The sequence below is a fragment of the Ceratotherium simum genome, chromosome 4, assembly GCF_057802395.1.
Source record: "Ceratotherium simum simum isolate JZ-2026a chromosome 4, ASM5780239v1, whole genome shotgun sequence".
Classification (NCBI taxonomy): domain Eukaryota; kingdom Metazoa; phylum Chordata; class Mammalia; order Perissodactyla; family Rhinocerotidae; genus Ceratotherium; species Ceratotherium simum.
Genome location: NC_141903.1, coordinates 28,555,888 through 28,572,008, shown reverse-complemented (window position 1 = coordinate 28,572,008; position 16,121 = coordinate 28,555,888). Strand labels below are relative to the sequence as shown.

At 42.6% G+C, this 16,121-nt stretch overlaps 1 protein-coding gene across 1 annotated transcript in view; it reads right to left on the bottom strand.

Moving 5' to 3' along the window:
• Positions 1–2,067: 2,067 nt before the first annotated feature.
• HTR4 (5-hydroxytryptamine receptor 4) overlaps positions 2,068–16,121 on the bottom strand; it is a 176,244-nt gene continuing 162,190 nt past the window's right edge. Inside the window, exon 10 of the mRNA XM_087429591.1 lies at positions 2,068–3,223. Coding sequence (XP_087285717.1) covers positions 3,133–3,223 — 91 coding nt within the window. The 3' untranslated portion in view covers positions 2,068–3,132. The remainder of the gene's footprint in view (positions 3,224–16,121) is intronic.

Sequence of the window (16,121 nt, the reverse complement as noted above, 5' to 3'; positions counted from 1 at the left end):
TGCAATCCTTTGAAATCATATGATTAAGTTTCATGTTCTATATAATGGGCACACATGTACTTTATATGTTGATTACACAAGCGGATTCAGCGCATTATAAATTGTAGGAGTGGCCCCACTTGTAATTCTACTTTATCAAAAATGTAAACAAAATTAAGGTGTTAGCTAAATAACATTAAACCATAATTAACAATTATTTACATAGACTATCAGATTAGGAAAAAATCTCAAAATTATCTGGTCCAGTATCTTAGTAGACTCTTTACATAACATTCTTGTCAGCTGATCATTCATAATCTGGTCCATGTTTGAAGTTTTCTTTTTTTTTTTCGTAGAATTTGTATATATATAGAATTTACAGGGGGGGATTAATTTCAGTGACTGAGGTCTTTTTTCTCGAAGTAAATGTTTTCATGGCAAAAAGGCATTTGAATTTATTCCTTGTGACTTTGAAGTTATATGGAAAGTTAGGCTCATTCTTACCAAAATTAGCCTGTAGTCCCCCTCTCTCTCCACCCCCTCCTTTATTTTGAGAACAACAAAATCCCTCCAAATGAGAGTGTTTGCGATGTACACATCTGCAATGTTGGTGTGTGTTGGGCAACTCGAAGTAACTAAATGAGGAGGAGAGGATTTGGAAGAATGGACCCAGAAAAGGTGCCCCCACGGTATTGTTTTTCAACATAGAAATCTCATTCTCTAAATTGGTTCACCTCTTGGTGAAGAAATTCTTAGTCCTTGAGATCTCAGGAGCATCTAAAGTAATCCAAAGTAATAATAAACATACAAAATGGCATTTTATGGTTTACAGAATGTTTTCACAATAATCATCTTATTTATCTCCACAGCAACTTTGTGAAGTAGGCAGCAGAGTTTTTCTCAGAGGACAGAGAGGTTCACACAGTACCTCACCCAGCAGGGTCACACAGGAAGTCAGCAATTGATTCAGTGCATGTACTGCTTCTCGACCACACCCATCTTTCTCCTGTGCTCACGGAGGCTGCGGGCAGCCTGTGCGGTGGCAGTCAGAACAGATAGTTTGGGTCTCATCACTAGGATCAGGGCCTTGGGAATCAGAACGTTGCTGTTCCCTCCTTTGTATTAGAAAAGGACCATCTTCCAAATGGTGGTTGCCTTCTAAGCCCCCATCTAGTAACAGCACAAGAACAGTGACTTGAAAAAACAAAGGGGATTGGTCCAGCCAGAGTCAAGGTGCAAATTAGGACTTAAACTTTCTTCATATTTGATAAGAATAGATCCCCAGTTGAATCTGCTCCACCGATCAGAGAGAGTCTTGGTCTACACACAGAGCATTTCAGCGTGTGGTACAATATTTCTCAACAGCATTCAGGAGTTCTAAGTAACATTCCCCTTTAGAGGCTTTTTCCCTTCCCTAAGGCATGACTTTCTCACCAGTAAAGTAAGCCTTCACAGGACAGAGAATTTCTTTTTGGCATTTTGGACGGTTCTGGGCAATCTTCTCTTCCTCATTCCAAAGTCTCTTTCCTGTCCGATTTGATTCCAGAACTAAAGTAAACATCAACGGAAACAATAACTGACACTTCTTAAGCTGCAAGAACAAAGAGAGTATGATAAAGTCCTGAGATGCGATCAAATCACAGCCAAGAACAGAGTTAAAAGCTCACACGGCTCTGGGATGAGGTGGCATTGACGTCCCTGGGACCTTCATTCTGGGGCAGTGTGCAAGAGCCATGGACTCAGCTTAGAATGAAAGACATCCAGGTTAATCCGAAGGGCAAAGCTGGCAAGGTCAAGGGTCTAGATGGCCCAAATGAGGTGGCTAGTTCCCTTGAAACAAAGTCAACAGTCAGGCAGGCCACGGCTTTTCGAGGTAGCTGACGGCTGTAGCAGCATCCTGTTGTCCTAGAAATGAAGAGGAACCTTAGAGGACCCCTAGGCCAAACTTCAGTTGACAGATGTAGAAAGTGAGGACCAGGGATGGAAGGGGCTGGCTCAAGATCTCACAGCATGTTAGGAGCAGAGCAGCGGGGGAGTTCGGCTCCCCTGACTTCAAATCAAGCACTGTTTTCCCACCCCCAGCCCTACTTGGTCCTGCCCCCTCCACCTGGGGACTACAGTGAGTGACAAGTCTTGGCAGTGTGAGCTTCCAACGGTTCTCTCCTTTGGGAGCAACAGAGCCAGATTCAAGGGTTATAAACTGATACCTTGGGCTTCGCCACAAGCTCACGGGAAAGATTCCAAAGTCTTTTAATAAACACAACGATGCCGCCAGCCCTGCCCAAGGCTTTTCAGAAGATGCTGTTCTAGTCCGAGAGGAAAGCGAGCATCTCAGAGCAGAAGGGCCTGAGGCCACGGCACTGGGGGGAAGCTGTCTGTCTTCGGCTTCCCTCCAAGGTTGCTGTGGAGACCGTTTTCCTCTGAAAGATCTTTGCCCCTGTTTCTTCCATGGTGAACAAATGGAGCATGTCCTGAAGAGAAGGACTGACAGTGGACATAAGGAAGAGCTGGTGCAAGCCTGTGACTGACACAGGGGCTGGCCAGGAGGAAGCACATTTGGACCCAGACACCGGAAGGGAAGTGTATTAGTGTCTGGCACAGAACAGGACGGAGACAAGACAGTGACTAGTTTGAAGATCGTTGTGACGGACGTGAACAAGCAAGGAAGTGTGCTTTTGGAACATGACTCTGACCAGGACAGGCAAAGGCAGGATGTGTTTTGATAATGTCTGTGCGCAGACACAGCAAAGAAGGCATATTTGGAAACATCTATGACTGAGATAGGACACAGTGAGTGATTGTGTTTGGAACATGCGTGAGACAAACCAGGCACAGTAAGGGAACATTGGAGACAATAGAGAGTGTGAGGCAAGGGTGAGATGTGAGGAAGAGGAAGTGCTGGGAAATGATCCCTTCAAGGGGATCTCTGGAGGGGATCTCCCAGTGAACAAGCAGGCAGTCCTCTCCCCTGACTCCCTCGAACGCCACCTGCTGGAATCCCAGAGCAAAAGCCTGGTGGGCACTGGACGCTTGCACCGATGAACGGAATGCTGGGGTGAAGAGGATATCAGGTGCAGTCACGCACAAGCAGCAGCTTAGGACCTAGCCCTCTCTTGGAGGGATGGCTGTCTTCTGAGTCACTGCCCCAGGGGCCTAAGTGTCACTCGGCTGAGCTGCCACCAAAGGAGAAGTTGCTGGGGGGTGGCACTGACTCTCCCATTGGCCACCACACTCCACTGCATCCCTGGAGAGAGGAGAAGATCACAGAACCTCAGAGTTGGAATGGAGGTCACAGACGATCGCGTGAAAGAGCCCACCCAACACTGGAAAGCCCCCTGCACCACGCAGACAGGGGGTTGGTTAGCCCCTACTTAGGAACCTCTAGTGAATGGCCAGGCCATATTATTTTTGAGCAACTTTATCAGAGAAAGCTCATTAATGTTCAGCCAAAATCTGCCCTCCTACAATTTCAACCCAGTGGAACTACTTTGCCCACTGGGCCCACTCAAAATTCTTCCCTCTAATAATTACATCCTCTAAGTTTTCTCTTCTCCAGGCTACACATTCCCATTTTCTGTAATAGTTCATTATATATTGTGGTTTCCAGATTATTGCCCACAATGGTCACTGTCCTCTGAACACAATCCTTCTTATGATTATCTCTCTTGAATTATGGTGCCAGGAAAGAGCACACATCTTCACAGTGAGCCTGACTTACATCATGTACTTTCATCCTCAATTTTGTTTACTTCTATGAATGTGGTTAACATTAAGTTCATTTCTGACAATGGTGATATGCTATTGGCTTCTATTGAGTTTGTTGCCAACTTATATCTTTTTGACACAAACAGCTGTCAGTTCCTGTGAGACTCTATTACATTGGTGCAGTTTAATTAATTATTTAATTAATTAATTAGAGCTGAAATATAGGACATTACATTTGTTTCAGTTAAATTTCATTTTATTGGTTTGGTATCATTTTAGTCAATTGAGATCATTCTAAACCACAACAATTTCAACATTCAAAATATGATTATTTAGCATCAACTCAAACTAGACTTTAAGGATCTTACAAGCACATAGGAAGATCAGATCATCTATTGCTACGTAGATCTTTCAGTTTAGTGTCATCTGCCTTTTAAGTCTTCAGGCAAGGTAAAATACTGTTGATCAGGACAGGGCTAAAACAGAATTGTGGGATACCACCACAGACCACCTTCCCTGCAGACAGGTAACATCCAGTGTGCCTGAGAATGGACCCACCCATGGGAGGCTTTGTCCCATGCCTTGCTGAAATGTCTCTGCCAAGCAGTAAATCTGTCCTAATAGATACTGAGATTAGTTGACATGAATTATTTTTTAATGAAACAACACTGACTCTTGCTCACAAATCATTTGTGTATTAACTGTCTTAGAATTTAGGTAGGGTCTATTTCAAGCTATGAGTCTATAGTTTCTGGAGTCTAGCTTTAGTCTTTCTTTAAGATCTGGGGCAATATTTGCTGGTGTCCAGGCTGCCAGTCCTCAAAAGAACACCAAACAGAGGTTTTATCAACCAGTTCCTTTAATCCCCTGAGCTATAATACATCTTGGCTCAGAGACAGTTAAATGTTTTCCATTAATCCTGGACACCAACTTTCTCCCTTTAATATTCTCTTCTTTCCAGTTGGAAGACTATCCTCATTGCAGCAGAATATGCAAGGTTTCTTCCCTATTGAGATCTAACTATTTCTGGGTTTGCTACTTGCTCTGAACATAGCTTTTGACTCATCCTTGGTTATACATTCCTTCTTCTAGATTTTCAACATGCCATTTTCAAGTATAAGCTCTCTAGATAACTCAAGATGTGGCCTCATGTCTTTACGTACCCCACCCTCCATATTTTTATCTGTCTTATTCATTGAACAGATCTATTAAAAGAAAAAAAGAACAAATAGAAAGGAAAGAGGGAAGGAAAGAAAGAAGGAAGGAAGGGAGGGAGGGAGGGAAGGAAGGAAGGAAGGAAGGGTTTCTCATTTCTCATTAGCCAAATTCCCTTGTATCACTATTATTATCATTATTAGCAATGATAAAAACAACCACCCATTAGGGCAGCACCTGTGTGCCAGGCACTGAGCTAAGTGTATTACATGCATTAATTCATGTATTTTATATTCACTTAACAGACAAGGAAACTGAGTTTCAGTGAGTTTAAATAATTTGCCTAAGTCTACTCAGTTAATAAATGGCAGGATCAGATTTCATGATTTAGGTCATTTTTGATACCAAACTCTGTAATCTTAATTGTTCTGATATATTGTCACTTGTCACTTGTCATCTTGAGAACTACCACTGCTAAGGCCAGTGTTCAGGAGCTGCTGTCTCTAGCATTTCCCTGTCCCACTATGATGAACTCCAGGGTAAAAGGAATATGTTCAGGGGTGAATATTATGTCTGTTCCACCTACGGGAAGCCTACGGTGTGATGCGGCTCCTCCTTTAACTGAAACACAGTGTAACTGGGACGTTAACACAGGACTCTCTCCCGCTGACCCCTCCTGCCCACCAAAGGAGAATCTCTTGTATATTTTCTGTGATGCAGAACTGGGGAGACTAGGTGGAAAAGGAAAAAAACAGCAAAGGCAGGAGGAAAGTAGGGAGGACACAGTCAGAGAAAGGGGCTAGGTGAAAAAACATAACAAAGAATGAGGAGAGAGGATGGAAGACAAGGCAGGCAGACCTGGGCTAAAGAGAGCCACAGAGCTGGGTGTGTGGAAGGCTCCAAAGCAGTTGGAGAGAATGGAGGAGGTTCTTTGAGAAATATTTCCAAAAGATTATATTGGCTCTCTCCTGTAATCCTTCTAGAGATTCAAATAAAGCTTGAGATTACTGCGGAATTGCTATTGGATGCTTGGTGCCATTCCTTTTCATTCAGGCCACATCAATATAGCCTTTGCCAGAGAGGAGCCCTGAGGAAAGGAAAATGGCCCCGCCTCTGACTCCATGGAGGACTCACAGCCAACTCCCTCTTGGCAGAACAAACCAGGACTTGAGAATAATGACACAGTGATCCTGGGTCCCAGCTGGCCTGTGTCAGTCTCAGGTTACACTATCTTACCAACTGTATTGTTAACAGTTAACCATTTAATGTCATCTGCCTTTTAGGTCTACATTCAAGATACAAAATTATGGTGCAATAGGCTGCACCGCAAGAGCAGTGCAATACATCACACTCATTGCACATAGTTTTACCATTTCACTTTCAACTACAAGGCCACCCTACTAACTCAGCAAAGGAAGCAACAGAGTGTAGCAATGTGAGCTGTAAACCAGAAGACAGGGACCCAGGTTCCAATGCCTTTGTAGCCTCCATCCACATGTGCCTCTGATGACTTAGTCCTTTTCCTGTGCCTCAGTTTCCCCACTCATTAAATGAGGAGGAGGATTACCTATAAGATCCTTTGCAGCTCTGACATTCTGATTCTATGAGTAGCAGAGATGGTGGGTGACAGATATAGACCTTCTGATTGGGCACCAGCTGTGTGTGGGACTGTTCTCCAAAGCTGTGGGTAATTGCTTCAAATTTGGCTTTTAATATTCTATTGTTAGTATCTGATACTTTATATTCTGTGTGGAGGGAAGAGGTTTTGCTGGAAACACAGGCAGGGTAATTTTTGGATTTGTATTAAAGAATCTGAAAGACCTCAATTTCTGAATTTGTGAAATTACATTGCAAAGCTGTTAAAAGTATCTGGGCAGGATAAGATAGGGAGGGGCTGAGACGCCACAACTTAAAATGCGGCGAGATCACAACTGTCTCTCCTCAAACATATGCTTGATCAGAAACATTGGCAGAGCCACTCAAAATCCCTGATGCAAAACATCATCAAAAAAGAATTTCCAATATTTTAACAGATGAGTTTTTTTAATGCAGTTTCCTGTTTTAATAGAGCAAAATCCTCTACAATTTATGAAGCATTTTTGTATCTTTTTCCACATTTAATCTTCAACAAAAATCTGTAAGGAAGGAGAGTACTGAGTATTATTTCAATTTTAGAAGAGGAAGAAGGTGCAATGTAGGGGCATGGGCTGATTGTTGGGTAATGGTGGATCCAGTGCTGTAAATCAGGCATTCTGCCTCCCAAGCCAAGAATTCTGTCCTTTGGGAAACATGGAAATCATTTATGTGGTGGGAAGAGTTTTGTAATGAAGTTTAACATTAACATTTGGGGAAAGAGGCTTACAATTCCCTGTGTTCTAGAAGAAGTAGAGGAGGAGGAGGAGGAGGAGGAGGAAGAGAGGGAGGAGAAGCGAAAGAGAAGAAGAATCACTAGCTAAGCCATCTTTTGCAAAGTGGTCCAGAGACTATGTGGATCAGAATTATCTTGAGTACCTATAACAAATACAGATTCCCAGGATCCACCCCTGACCTCCGACAGTGGAGGTGAGAGGGCAGGGATGGAGTGGGAGAGCAGAAATCTGCATTTTTAGAGTGCTATCAGGTGATGCACACGGAGTATGAGATTCCATGAGTAGGTGGATTTCCGGTTATTCTACTCACACCTGAGGCAGAGCTTAGAGCCAGAGACTTAGAGGGCAGCAAAGAGCAAGTTCAGGTGAGTGGGAAGGGCCAGAGCCAGAAGTATGAGGCATTCAGTGATGCTCCACAAAGGATCAGAATGGAAGCACCGAAGTGCCTGCAAACACTGATTTTAGCAAAGTGGACAAGAGGATATTTATTGGTTTTTATGACATTGATGATGAAGAAATGAGAAAAGACTTGGTTATGAATCATGAATACAAGAAGGCCAAAATTGTAAAGAGATGCACAAAGCAATATTTTTTTAGGTGTTCTTTACGTGATGAAAAAATTGAATACTTGGGTACAATTAGCTGATATAAACTAATTGAATTGTCTATAAACAGTGAGCACATAGACTTGTACTAAGCTATCAGTAAGTTGAATTACTCAAAAGGCAATGCCCCAGACCAATGTCTTCATTTGTCTTTAGACTCATTATCAACTAGAACATTGACTCCTGAAGACCCAGTATTTCCCAAACATGGGAGGTGTTCCACAGGTGATATGCCAAACAAGGGGCATAGCATTAAATAATGAGAATCACAGTAGGGGGATTTGATATTTCTTTCACTCATTCAGCTTATTTTAAAGAGAAAGACTCAGTTTGGCCCCATTCTGGCTTTAACAAGTCTAATACCTAACAGATAGAGAGCAGGCTTTAGGCTCAGAGCCTTTGGCAAGCAATGAGATCAAGTTAAATTTCAATAATAATAATTTATTTATTGCATTTATTTTTAAAATCATCTTCTCTATATGGTTTTGCATTTAAGATCATGATACAGAGTTTCCTTTACAAATAGATTTATTTAGATTAAAAATGTACTCGAAAAATAGTAAATAAATAAGAGCATGAATAGAATGCTGATATGGTAAAAATTGTGAAAGTAACAAGCAAGTGACAAAAAATTCTATCAGACAGTTGAGAAAATTGAATTGCAGTGTTTTGTCAAGGACGTAAAGCAACTCATCTGCAGGGCGGAAGCTCTGGGAGTTTGGGCCAGTGTCCTTCCTACGATTTTGTGCTGTTTGCAAAATGGACCCCAAATAGTTGAATTTACAGTCTGGAATACCTAATCTTGTGGCTTCCGGACAGAATGTATTCTCAGGCGCTCTTTAATTCTATCGTCCAGCCTCAGACATGTCCATGTGTCAACATGCCAAAGTGCAAGATCAAATCACTGGGCATGGTTTATTCTAATCCCATTGCACCTCGTTCCCTGCTTCTCAATATGCACATATAACTAAGGTCAAACCAGTCTCCTTGTGAGATTTTTTCCATCATCTACCACTGTTCCTAAATGACAAATAAAAGATTGGAATTTTGTGTCTTTGGGGGATCAGTCTGTCTGCCTGCTTTTTCTGCTGAGCTATTTCGAAATGACAGAACCTAAAATATCTAGAAGAAAATACCTTAAAAGTAGGGATCCATAATAAAAACAGTCAACATTTATTGAGTGTTTATTATGTGCCAATTACTGTGCTAGACAAATCACGGATTATCTCGTATAATTTTCACAACAATCCCATCACATAGGTTTTATTATTTGCAGGCACTAGTCGAGTGGAATGAGACCTAGTAACTTGCCCAAGTCAAACATCTAGGAAGAGGTAGAGCCGCGATCTGAACCAGGCAATCCAACTCAGAGTCTCATTGCACCAGCGTCACTAAATGTACACCTTCACTGAACAGGCACCCTTGACTCCTAGACACTACAAGTAGGAAGATGTCCTATTTTTGAGAAGCGGCACAGATGAGCGGAGAGTGTGTCAGGTGCATTATAGTGCTTAAGATCCCACGGGATGAGCTGAACTTCCAAGAGAAGGAGAAGCAGGTGGCAAGAGAGCCGGGAGGAGGAAGTAATTATGTATTACTTGGAGATTGAGGGGGCGGGGATTAGGGAAGTTTAGAGAGCTCATACTGGGACCGTGCCTTGAGGAATGAGTAGGCTTGTACCAGGCAGGAAAGTGAGAAGAGCATTTGAGGCAGCAGAAATAATCCAGAGGGGGCTGGCCCCGTGGTTTAGCGGTTAAGTGTGCGCGCTCCGATGCTGGTGGCCGGGGTTCGGATCCCGGGCGCGCATCGACACACGGCTTCTCCCGCCATGCTGAGGCCGCATCCCACATACAGCAACTAGAAGGTTGTGCAGCTGTGACATACAACTATCTACTGGGGCTTTGGGGGAAAAAAATAAATAAAAAAAATTATAAGAAAAAAAAATAACCCAGGGGCAGAAGAATTCATTATTTATTTGGGAAAACTGATCAATCTTGCATGCTTATTGCGTATTGTTAGGTTGGGGGAGAGTTGAGGGAAAGGAGCTTGAAAAACAGATTGGATCAGGCAAGAAAGACTTTATAAGCCCTTCACTGTCTGCCCACTGCAAGTCACACTATATTTCTCAAGGTTATTCTATTACAACTCAATCCAACTGGCATTTACAGTTTAAAATCCCACATGCCTGGATGGCCTTTTCATCCTCTTGAATGATACACGTGAAACAGCTTCTTTCTCCATGGTTATATTATACACATAGTGCCAAAGAAAACCAGAGGCAGAAAAAAATAATTTCCAGCACTGTCAAAGAAAGGACACCTAAAATCACCAAAATATGTGAATAGCCTTGAGTCCAATCCTAGAGCCCACCCTTTTGGAAAGCCAATGGACAAACTGGACTGAATGCAGAAGAAGTTGCCTAGGATGGTCTGATTGTGTGTGTGTATGTGTATGTGTGTGTGTGTGTTCCAAGGGCAGAACTCAAACCACCAAAAAAAGTGGGATGGTAAAATCTTGACTATGAGCTCCTTAATGGCAGGGTCTTATCTGTCTAGATCTCTGCTGTATGCCCACTGCCTAGAACAGTGCCTGGACCACATTAGGCACATAATAAAAAGGCAATGCATGAAGCAATAGGTGAGAATTTGGGCTAGGAGTTCTGTGGCTTGGGTTCTGGTCTTTTTTCTTCTTCTAATATAAGCAAACATCTTAAGTCTCTGAGTCTTTTCTTGTCTGTAAAATATTGGGTTCAGCAGTCTATTTCAAGTTATTCTTAATAAGACTTTAACAACCTCATGGAGCGGCCTTAGGAGACATAAGAGGGATGGGATCAATGGTCATGATTCTGTGCATACACACCCCCATATCAACATCTTTTTTGACCAAAGTAGTTCTCGCTCACACTTCCAAGTAAGATTCCATTTGAACAAAAGATTTCCACACCTGAAAGAAAAGTTTAAAAACCACTGGACTGCTTGAGCTCTGTCATCACTTCCAGCTATAAAACTCTAAGCTGTTATGATGTTAAGTACAGGGAAGTAAAATTTGACCAAACTTTGCAACAACTAGGGCTGTTCAAACAACAGAATGCCTTGCCTTTGGTAATAATGAGCTGCCCCTCATTGGAAGGAGAGATAGCCAACTACCTGCCAGATAAGTTGTAGAAAAGATCACTGCCTTGGTTGGCATATCTGACCAGATCATTTCTGAAGCCCTTCCCATGTTTAAGAATCAGAAGTTCTGCATTCTTTCAAGAGTTTTCAATTAACTAGTACAGAGCATAGCTTAGTGGTTAACAGCAAGGGCTCTGAAATCAGATGAACAAACATATGTTAGAATCCTGGCCCTACCGCTTACCAGCTATAGGACACTGGCCAAGTTATTTAATCTCTCTGAGTCTCAATTTCCCCCTTAGTAAAATGGGGATAATAATACCTGCTCCATGGAGAATATTAAAGGTTCAGTGAGATGACATAAGTAATGCACTTAGCTCAATGCCTGGCATATAAACCAGTGCTCAGCAAATGGATGACGCTAAGATGATGATGATGATGAAGATGAAGATGGTGATCTCTGGACCAGGAAACCAAATTATTCCTAAAGCAGCTAGTTATTATACATGACAATCATTCATATATATATATATATGTACACACACATATACACCCACATGTATGTGTACGTGTGTGTACATATGTATATATATGTGTATGTGTGCATGTATATAGATGTACACACACACACACACACTCCTTTCCCCAAAGTCAGAAACTCAAAGCGGGCAATGCCAATTCACAAACAGAGGAAAAAATTACATTATACCAGCTAGCAAAGGAAATAAAAGTCTGAAAAGAATAAAAGGAACATCATCAGGCACCCAATATATTTGTTCATCAGGTTTATCAAAATATAGATTTACCCATTTCTTAGAGAATAAAAAGCTCTCCAAGAACAATTCTAACTGTGAAATGTTTCCGAGACTCTTGTAAAAAGTAACCTCAAAAAGTCATGAAAATGAGAAAAGACAATTTAGAAACCATTTTGTGAAAAGTAGGTTCTTGGCTCCTTGGCTGAACATAACCCAGTGCACACTCAATTGTTTGTTTATGTAACCAGAAGACATTCATTGGGTTTCCTCACTCAAGGGTTGGAGATGACTCCTCAGCATTTCTAGCAGGACAGCAGCTAGAACTTTCTGCATTGCTCCCTTCCCCACACTTCCTCTGTCCTTGCGGTTGAGGTACTTCTCCTTCTGAACTTATTGCTCAGGAATTATCCTGTACCTTATCAGGAGGATATTATGGTGATTTTGACACCAAACCATTTCCCTTCAGACCTTGTTCTGACAATGAACTAGTGTTCCAGAAAGAGGAGCCTTGTCCTACTGACCTGTGTTCCTACCTTTTGGCCTAAAATATGATGACCACGATAATGACAACACAATTTATCAAGAACCTACTTGTTCCAGATTCTGTGTATACAGTATCTCATACGAGCCTCACAACAGTCTGATGAGGCAAGAACCAACTTTACTCCCATTTAGCACGGGAAGAAGCAGAGACACCAAGAGGTCAAGTAACTTGCCCAGGATCACACAGCTTCAAAGGGGCGGGACCTCAAGTCAAACTGAGGTCCATCAAATACCAAGTCCTAGACTTTTAGCCATAACACTAAACTGCTTCACTAGTACTCTGGTTTCTCCTGGATTGGAATCCTGCCTTGTTATTTCCAGAGGCTGAAGTCCTGGTCTTTGCTATCCCTGTATAAAAAAGGAAGAACCTGAAAACTAGACTGAGGAGATGTTTCTTCAATCGCAGCTTAGGGCTCCTTTCTCCCTACAATCTTTAAACAGCAATTCCTGGGCCGGCCCCGTGGCTTGGTGGTTAAGTGAGCGCGCTCCACTGCTGGCGACCCGGGTTCGGATCCCGGGCTCGCACCGACGCACTGCTTCTCCGGCCATGCTGAGGCCGCGTCCCACATACAGCAACTAGAAGGATGTGCAGCTATGACACACAACTATCTACTGGGGCTTTGGGGAAAAATAAATAAATAAAATCTTAAAAAAAAAAAAAAACAGCAATTCCTTTCATATTAAAGCCTCAAAAGAGAGAAATTTATTGTGATGGGTGGATAGGACAACATCTTCCTCAAATGGAACCTCAGGCATCAAATCAGCTGTGCACCACTGAGCATCTAAAAAGCCCAGGTATGGATTTCTGCCTTATGTACGGCTGAATTTCCGGCCACAGATTGCTAGAAGCATCATAAAGGAAAAGAGAATGGCCCCTGAAATTGACAATATCACCTCTGGCACATCTCTTCCCACTGGTAATCTTTCCAGAAGGTCTCCAGCCCCAATCAAACAAAATGGTATGCCAGCTGAAGTAGGTTTTGTTTTCTCTTGTGTTTAACTGCACTGTGGGAGGACTTTCCCGGTTCTGTAACTCACACAATCACGAAGGAAGAGTCTGAGAACATCTCCTTCGACCTCCCATCCCTTCCTCAGCTGACTAATGATCAGTCAATGCTTTCAGTGACTGATGGTCAGTCAACACTTCTAAGTGACTAGTGGTCATCCAATTCTCCTTCTACTTTATTTGGAACCCCGGTAAGGCAGTCCATTCCATTTTGTGCTGAAATACGCACTCTTAAAACTTCAATCCTGTATCCCTACCTCTCTCCCTTGGCACCTTGCAGAACAAGTTGGATCCCCTTTTCCCATAAGAGCTCTTAGATATATAAAAAACAGTGCTATGACCTGAATCTTCTTTAAGCTCTAAGCTCAGCATCCCCGGTTCCTTACATTGTTCTTCATACGTCATGAATTCTGAAAAGAAAATCATGGTGTTTACCCTTTCTGGATACACTCTAGTTTATTGACACCCAGAATAAGATGAAGCTTTACGCCTTCTATGGGCCATAGACCTGCATCATTACACTGTGGACTAAACACACATATACTTGGGGGTATGGTTTTCTGGTGGGTCTCTTAGCGTGCTTTGGAGGCGATTCCTTCCTGAACAGCTGCTCTGACTAAATTGGGAGGGCTGTGTCTCTGCCAAGTACACACTGTAAGAGAACAAGCGCATAGAGCCTGCCTTGTGGAAAGGGCTTATCTGCAAGGTTACTGCTGACATTCTAACCACAGAAATTCAGAGCCCTTCCTCCCAGAAGCAACACCAATTGCTTTCTACAGGGTTTTTTTCCCTAGTCTTGGCTTGGGGATGGATGTGGCTTAAGAGGAGCCAAATGGTGCAGGGGCTGCACTGAACTGAGCAGATAAAAGCACATATACCCCTGGTGTTATTAAAAGACCTCTCCTACTGTCCCCTGGCAGTGGTAAGAAGGTTCTGTGTTGCAAAGTCCAGAAGATTAGTTTAAAGCATAGTTTCTCAACTTCAGCAGTATTTTGAAATTTGGGGCCAGATAATTCTTTGTCGTAAGGGGAAAAGTGTCCCATGCACTGTTGGATGTTTAGTGGCATCCCTGGCCTCTATCCATTGGATGCCAGCAGCATCCACCAGTTGAGAAAACCAAAAATGCCTCCAGACATTGCCAAATGTCCCCTGGTAAACAAAACTGTCCCCAGTTGAGAACTAATAGTTTAAATCCATGCTATCTCAATTGTCTAAGACATGGAGCTAGGCCTAAACGTGAAGCATTCTCTACTTCAACTTCCTCATTTTATTGGTGCTGAGAGAGATGATGGCTGCTTGGTGATCAGTAAGGGATTAGAAGACAGGCCTCCTGCTCTTTCCACTACACCAATGGTTCTCAATCCTGCTGCACATTAAAGCTCCTAAAACATGCATTTCTAGTCCTCAACCAGACTAATCAAAATAGAATCTTTACAAATGGAATCCAGGCTCAGATATTAAGAGCTCCCAGGTGACTCTAGTGAGCAGCCACGGTCAAGGGTCAGAGCACCGCACCACACTGCCTCCATACTTGACCTCGGATAAACCACCTTGGGCATCTCTGGAGCTGGCTGTGGTTTGGGGCCTTGCCCTGCAGGGTTGCATGCACAGTCCATCTTGATTGTGGGCACCAATCTCAGAGGGCTGGTACACAGAATCCTAACACACTAGCAACAAGTGCACTTGCAGAGCAATAGGGGGAAAACAAAGACACACAGAATGTACCCAACTTGTTCGACATGGTTAGCCTTTTATGTTGGGTGAAAGAAATGCCTACAGGTAATTTAAAAGCCAGAAGCCATGTTCAAAATAACAGTCCCAACTGTTCAGCTCAGGGCATGATGTACCCAGGAAACATGTCTTGTCTCATGTTGCTTAAACAATTATTTATAAATCAAACAAGTGTGGTTAATTTAATTTAATTCATTTCTGGCTTTTGTTCTAGCAGAGGGAGCTCTGCTTCCTTGTTTAGAACATAGAGATTTCTATTGACTCATTTCTTCAGCAATGCTTATCAGGAAGCTGAGAAAATAAATGGAGAAGGTTGTTTAACCAAGAGATGAATGATGTTATATATACAATTATAATAACAATTATACCAGCTTCCATTCATTGAACGCTTTCTCTGTAACAGGAGCTGGGCTCAGCTCTGCATATATGTTATCATATTTAACCTTAACAATGGCCCTAGGAGATGAGTTCTAATATTATTCCCATTTTAAAGATGAGGAAACGGAGACCCAGAGATGTTTTGTCGCATGCTAAAGATTACACCAATAGTAAATGACAGATCTATGACAGGACTGAAACACAGGTGTGCCCGACTCCAGCACCTACAGCCACTATGCTACACTGGTGGCATGGCCCTTTGCTTACGTACCAATGTTCACCTTCCTCTAAGTCAGAGGCAGGAAGTTTTCCTTGACAATATGTATCAATGGAGGGGATACATTTAGATCTCAGCACTTAAGCCCAGAAGTGGGCATCCTGGAGGGTAGCTTAAGCCACTGGATCACCAAACTTTTGCAGGTACATTCTGCAAAAAGCACTAACTTTTCTAATCCTAAGTATTTGGTGAAGCAAGCGGAGCTCTTCGGATGTTGTTATTCTCATTGTTTTTCTGGAGTGATCTCAACAAGAACTATGTTTTCTGAGAGGCTGCTTCAGGTTGGGATTGGGGGAGCACTGGGGACAGGGTCAGCTTTATTGTTGTGTGACCAGTGCAGTCACACAGGAGCCCTGAGCTTGGTTTACTGCTCTGCTTGTCGCCATCTTGAAATGCTTAATAACTTTATCTTTGAACTTGTGAATTCTGAAGGGATAATGGAGCATGCACACAAGCAGAGGTGATACGTGCAATATATGAGTACACTGTAGTTCCTTGCTATTCC